Genomic DNA, 7,049 nt, shown 5'->3' with positions numbered 1-7,049 from the left:
GATGCCTGACCTAGGCATTTCTAAAATCTGGATGCCTCTCACGTCACATTTAAATTTTGCTATTCAAAATTTTACGTGTATTAACCTGAAAAAAATTTAAAAGGCAATTAACTTTTGAATTCTTTGAATTCCCCCGTCGCCAGTCATTGGAGGGCTTTGTTTTGTTTTGGGTTTCATTTATTTTTCATTAATAATTTTTGGTCGTTTTCAGTTTGAGTTATTGTAGGTTTTTTATTTGATCTGATTTTAAGTTTAATATGGCCTTTACTTTATTTTAAAAAACTTGTTTTTCAGAAAGTTTTTTTTTATATAGATTTCTGTTCGTTTTTCATTGCCAAAGTTTCAAGTTTTTCGAAATTTCCTATTTCAAAATAATTTTTTATTGCAAAATAAATTAACAGCTTTGGAAAGAACTAATAAAATTAAACTGAGTATTTGATATATAGTTATATTAATTGCTGAAAGTTTGCCAGCTCAAGATTTTGTTTCACTCAGAGCCGAATTTAAAGCTTTGACGCTTCAAGGCCCAAGCGTTTTTGCCACTTCATTTTTGCAAGATTTTCGGGGAAATCCCCAAAACTTCGGGGATAGTGAAAGCCACAGGGTCTAGTGGCCCTAATGGTAATTCCTCGCCTGTTTTCACTGCAATTTTTATTTTATTTTCAATGTTGTAATAAATACAAAAGAAAATATTCATAATGTAATTTGTTTTAGTAAGGCACCAAATACGCAGTAGGTCTTATCCTTTTACCGTAAGGGACACGGGCAGTAGCCAAACTCTTGTTTGTAGTGAAAAATGTGGGTGTCTTGAACAGTTTTGGAAAGATCTAATAAAATTGAACTGAATTCTCATATTTCTTGGAAAAAATATCGTTAATAAGTTCTTTTTTTGGGGTGGGGGCAACGGGCCATGGAGGGAGGGCCAGGGGTCAGCTACAATGATTTATCATTGATAATTTTTCTGGGAGAAATGGGGAGGGGTATCAGGCATTGAAAACCAGGAGTCAGCTCCCATAAGTTTTAGTGTAAAATATCGTTAATAAGTTGTTTTTTTGGGGGGGGGTGTCAGCCATGGAGGGTCAAGGGTGAGCTCCCACAATTTTTGGAATAAAATATTGTTATTATTTTATTTAGTTTTGGAGGAAGGGGGGGGGGGGGTCGGGACATGCAGGGTGGAACAGGGATCAGCTCCCATAAGCTTTGGAATAAAATACCGTTAATATTTTAGTTTTTTGATTTGTGGTGGGATCAGGCTTATCTGATTTTTGAACTATTTTAAAAACCCTCGCATGAAAACCTTATATGCACCCAGCGCATAACATACAACACTTGCCCGAGCTCTGGGGGGTTGTCTGACCCTGGAGTTTTGGTTATCTGATTTTTTACTTATTTTAACAAAATGGCTATTTCAAAAGTTCGATCGGATGGATTTGTGGTAAACAGGACAAGGGGGCTAGCTTCCCTCCGGTCCCTTTCGACTCTTAAAAACGGAACAAGATCTTTCAATTTCCAATAGAACGAGCCACCTCCCGAAATTATACGACCATTCCTTCCATAAAAACCTTATATACCCCCGGGCCATAATCTACAACATTTGCCCCCGGGTTTTGAGGGGTTGTATAAGCCCCGGAATTTTTATTGTATGATCTTTGGTCTATTTATGAAGAAATGAATATCTCGAAAATTTTATCGGACGCATTTGGGGAAATGTCGGTTCGTGGGGGGGGGGGCTATTTGACCTCGAATCACTTTTGTATTTCAAGACGAGAACTAAAACTTTCAATCTTTAGTCATTTGAGTCCCCTCCGAAGCCTACCTCTTGCATAAAAACCTTATGTGCCACTGGAGCATAAGTTACAACCCTTCCCCCTGCCATGGGGGATTAGGTTGACCCCAAACTTACTTTTTTATCTTATCGTCAGATTATTTCAAACAAAATGGCTATCTCAAAATTTTTATTGAATACATTTGAGGGGAAAAGGGTGTGTGTGAGGGGGGATAGATGCCCTCCGATCACTTTTGACTCTTAAAAAGTTAAGTAGAATTTTCAATTCCAAATAAAATGAGCCACCTTTGAAGTTAATACGACCAACTCTTACATAAAACCCTTATATGCCCCCAGGGCATAATTTACAACACTTTCCCCCGGGTTCTGGGGCGGGGGCTGTGTTATCCATGGAGTTTTTGTTATGTGATCTTTGGTTAATTTTGAACAAAATGGCTATATAAGAAATTCGATCGGACACATTTGGGGAGGGTTTGATGGAGGAGGGGGGGGGGGAGCTAGTTGCCATGGGATCACTCTTGAATCTTATAAAGGGAACTAGAACTTTAAATTTCTAATCATTTGAGTCCCCTCCGCAGTTTAAAGGAACACCTATTCCATAAAAACTTTACTTGTCCCAGGGGTATACGTTGCAACCCTTCCCCTGGCCTCTAGAGGAGCATGTTGACCTCAAGGTTATGTCATCTGATCTTTGGACTATTTAAAACAAAATGGCTATATCAAAATTTTGATCGGATGCATTTGCGTAAAAGAGGGTGTGGGGGTGGAGGGTAGATACCCTCCTATCACTTTTGATGACTTAAAAAGATAACTAAACTTTAAACTTCCAATCACATGAACCCCATCTGAAGTTTACTACGGTACCACTTCCGTAAGAACCATATATGCCACCTGTGCATAACTTACAACATCTTTCACTGGGCCCTAGTTTTTCTGATCTGTTCTTTGAACTATTTCAAAAAAAAATTATCGGATGCATTTTGGGAAACAAGGGTGTGGGGGGAGCTTTTGCCCTCCGATTACTTTTGAATCTTAAAAAGGGCACTATAACTTCCGATTTCCAATTGAATGAGCTCCCTCCACATTTTATACGACCTTCCCTTCCAAATAAAGTGCCTGTGGAAAAAACAACAACATTGGAAACTTAAGGCCTTAGGGTTGGTAAGGGAAGGTTAGTTACTATTGGATTACTTTTGACTCATAAAAAGGGACCTAGAACATTCAATTTCTATTCATTTGAGTCCCTTACGAAATTAATACGACCACCTATTCCACAAAAGCCTTATATGCCCCCGGGGCAAAAAAACAACCCTTCCCCTGGGCTCAGGGAGGGGGAAGGGTTAGATGCCCGCTGATCACTTTTGATGACTCTTAAAAAGGTAACTAGAAATTCCAATTTCCAATCAAATGAGCCACCTCTAAAGTTTATACGACCACCGCTTTATATGCCCCCGGGGCATAAATTACAACACTTAACTCGGGATCTGGAGAGTTGTATCGACCCTGAAGTTTTTATTATTTGATTTTTAAACTATTTTGAAAAAAATGCTATCTCAAAATTTTGATCGGATGCATTTGAGGAAAAGAGGGTGGGTGAGTGTGGGGGGGGGAGGTGGGTAGATGCCCTCTGATTATTTTTGGTTGCTCTTAAAAAGTAACTAGAACTTTCAATTTAAAATCAAATTAGCCACCTCTGAAGTTTATACGACTACCCTTTACATAATACCTTACATGCCAATTGGGCATAACTTTCAACACTTGGCCCCAGGTTCTGGGGGTTGTGTCGATACTAGAGTCTTTTTCTATTTGGTCTTTAAGCTATTTTGAACAAAATGGCTATCTCATAATTTTGATTGGATGCATCTGAGGGAAAAAGGGCCTTGGGGGGGGGCTAATTTCCCTCCGATCACTTTTGACTCTTAAAAGGGCACAATAATAACCTATTAACAATTCAGCCCCCTCCAAAGTTTATACAACCATCCCTTCCATAAAAATCTTATATGTCCCTGGGGCATAATTTACAATCTTTACCCCAGGCTCTGGGGAGCTATATTAACCCCGAAGCTTTTGTTATCTGATCATTGGATTATTTCAAACAAACTGGCTATCTCAAAATTTGATAAGATACATTTGGGGAAAAGAGGGTGCGGTGTGTGGGGGGATAGATGCCCTCTGATCTTTCTGACTCATAAAAAGGTAACTAGAACTTTCAGTTTTCAATCAAACGAGCCACCTCTGAATTTTTTTGAGCACCCCGTACATAAAAGCTTTATATGCCCCCGGGGTATAACTTAAAACACTTGCTCCCGGGCTGTGGGGGGTTGTGTTGACTCCAGAGTTTTTGTTCTGATGTCTGAACTATTTTTAATAAAATAGCTATCTCCAAAGTTTACCTAATGGGTTTGGGGAAGGGAGGGGGGACTAGCTCCCCCTCAGATCTCTTTTTTCTCTTAAAGAAGTGAACTAGAGCTTTCAATTTCAATCAAATGATCCCCTTTTAAAATTTATATGAGCACCCCTTCCATAAGAATCATATATGCCCCCAGGGCATAACTTACAATGCCTGCCCCCGAGCCCTGGAGGGTGGTGTCGACCCCAGAGTTTTTTTTTATCTGATCTTTGAACTATTTTTAACAAAATGTCTATCTAAAAAATTTTATCTTATACATCTTGGGAAATAGGCGTGGAGGGGGGCTAGTTGCCCTCCGATCATCTTTGACTTTTGAAAAGGGCAAAAGAACTTCCTATTTTCAATTGGACGAGCCCCTTTCAAAATTTATACGACCACCCCTTCCATATGAAGTGCCTTTAGGAACAATAATAATAGTAAATAATAATACATTGGAGCTTTATGGCCTTTACTCTAGGAAATGCTAAAGCAAAAGGCATGGAAAAAACTACAGCAAGAATCACATTGAATTGCAAACGAAAATGTTGCAAAAAGAAATCTGTGCTTAGAACACAAATCAAAATTACAACGGAATGAAGAAACGTGTTCGTAGAGCTTTTGTCAGGGATAAACAGGAAGTGAGGATTGAATTCACATCCGGATTTGTAAGTTCAATTGAAATTTCTGATTTGCCATCCTGGACTGAAGGAACGTGTTATTTTAGTTGCAGGTCTGACACCCTATGTAGATCTGCCTAAAGAATATTTTTTTTTTTTGTGCTAACAGTTTTAGTATAAGAAACACTGTCCGGCGGTGGTACACAGTCAGGGTTGCCACCGCTAATGATTTATCACCAGATCTGGTGATTTTTCTTCCTCCTGGTGATTTTCTTGAATCTGGTGGTTTCTGGTGATTTTCTTTTTTAATATGGTGATTTCTCGGGATTTTCATTGAATTTGGTGATTTTTTTTTTACAAAATTGGTTGACATTCCATGCATAATTGGTTTTGCTGTCTTACTGAGGTGAAATAATCAGTGACTTTCATATTTAATGTCTTGTTTTTATTCGTTATTTATAAAGAGTGGCGTTATTTTGGGCTTCTGTATATCCCTTTAGCTTGGCAATCGGCTTCCCCACAGTTACAAATTTTAATATATAAATACATACATGTGTGACAAAATAGATTGAGGCTCAGAAACGAAAAGAAAATTTATCAGGTAAAGAAAGCATAGTCCCAGATGAACATAGATTCAGCAGCATAGGCTAGGTCTTTTTCAAGGGACTTACAGTCTGAACAAACCAGGGTGCTCTGTCTTAAGGTGCTCTCGTCTAAGGAACCAGTGAAATAAGAGTTATCACCGCTTGTCTGATATTTCAGATTAGACTTGACCCACGACAATTTTCAGGAAGTAAAATAAATATATCAGACATAGATATCAGTTGATTCGTCTTTTTCAGAGCTCCAGTGTCCCACTCAGGATACCAACTACGGCAGGGGGGGGGGGGGATAAAAAACGCTCAAAATCAATTTAAATTATATTTGAGGACAAAAGAGGATTATTTGGGTTATTCTTTTCAATGGAAACATCGAAAAAGGAAAAAGAAAAGATTTTTCAAAGTAAACACAAAGAAAAGTGTAATAGTAGTTAAATAAATAAAAAGGCTCTTCATGTCCAGTAACAGGATTTTAGACAATTTCAGTCTTTGCCTGGAATTCCGGTTTTAGGTACAAATTCTCTTCATTCTTAAGCAGTTGACGGCCTTTGAAAAACACAATGTCTTAGCTCAGGGTGCCCAACGCGTCTTTTTGGTGTAAAGCATATAATTATTGACCACCGATTTCTGGTGATTTTTTTGATCTACTGGTGATTTTCTTGGTGAACATCTGGTGATTTTCTTGTGAAAACTGGTGATTTTATTTGACTATACTGGCTGGCAACACTGACCATAGTTTCTTTAAAACTTCATCACACGGTAAAATTGCAATGACAACCAACAATGAAACAGTAGAGGAAGAATACAGCTAAAGCTATCATGGAAATGAGAGAAAGACAAGAAAATTTGACTCGAAATCATCAAATAATGGTAAGATTTAGTGTAACAGGCTGACAATATTTTTTAAAGCAACTTTTCTGAGGTTTTCAATGTTGAAAACAAATTGCTTCTTATGTAGGCTACAAGTTCAGTGAAAAATGGTAATTGTTCACAGTCTTTAATACCCATAAGGAAAAAATTGTAAAGTTCTACCAAATCATATTATTGACTTATGCATAAAGTGAATATACCACTTAATGCCTTTTTTTATGCTGATTACAAATATAGTAATCATTTCTATCGGAAATTAATTTCAGCCCCCCCCTATATATGCCAATTCAGGGTATATATTTCTACAACCTAACCCTGAATTGGCATATATAGGGGGGGGGCTGAAAATCATTTCCAATAGAAATGATTAGGCCTATTATATTTGTAATCAGCATAAAAAAGGCATCAAATGGTGTATTCACTTTAATCCTAACTCAATAATATGATTTGGCAGAACTTTACCAAAAAAATACAGTAAATATATACCAAATCATATGAAATGAATTTTAGCCCCCCCCCCCTATATATGTTAATTCAGGGTATATATTTCTACATTAGGGGAGGATAAAGGTTAAACTTACCTTCAATTTACATCAGAAACAAAATTTGCCACCACCACCCCCCCTAATGTAGAAATATATACCCTGAATTGGCATATGGGGGGGGGCTGAAATTCATTTCCAATAGAAATGATTATTATATTTGTAATCAACAAAAAGAAAAGGCATCAAATGGTGTATTCACTTTATTCCCAACTCAATAATATGATTTGGTATATATTTACCAAA

General features: G+C 37.6%; 1 protein-coding gene across 1 annotated transcript in view; it reads left to right on the top strand.

The window, feature by feature from the left end:
* The first annotated feature begins 6,133 nt into the window (after window positions 1-6,133).
* LOC148951252 (speckle targeted PIP5K1A-regulated poly(A) polymerase-like) overlaps window positions 6,134-7,049 on the top strand; it is a 28,577-nt gene continuing 27,661 nt past the window's right edge. The window contains exon 1 of the mRNA XM_089090207.1: window positions 6,134-6,261. Within this exon, the coding sequence (XP_088946333.1) occupies window positions 6,211-6,261 (51 nt within the window). The 5' untranslated portion in view covers window positions 6,134-6,210. The remainder of the gene's footprint in view (window positions 6,262-7,049) is intronic.

This window comes from Artemia sp. Qi Xiang Cuo, chromosome 6 (genome assembly GCF_049724085.1).
Source record: "Artemia sp. Qi Xiang Cuo chromosome 6, ASM4972408v1, whole genome shotgun sequence".
NCBI lineage: Eukaryota > Metazoa > Arthropoda > Branchiopoda > Anostraca > Artemiidae > Artemia > Artemia sp. Qi Xiang Cuo.
Note: the sequence above shows the minus strand (reverse complement) of the source record. Positions and strands in the feature narration are given on the sequence as shown.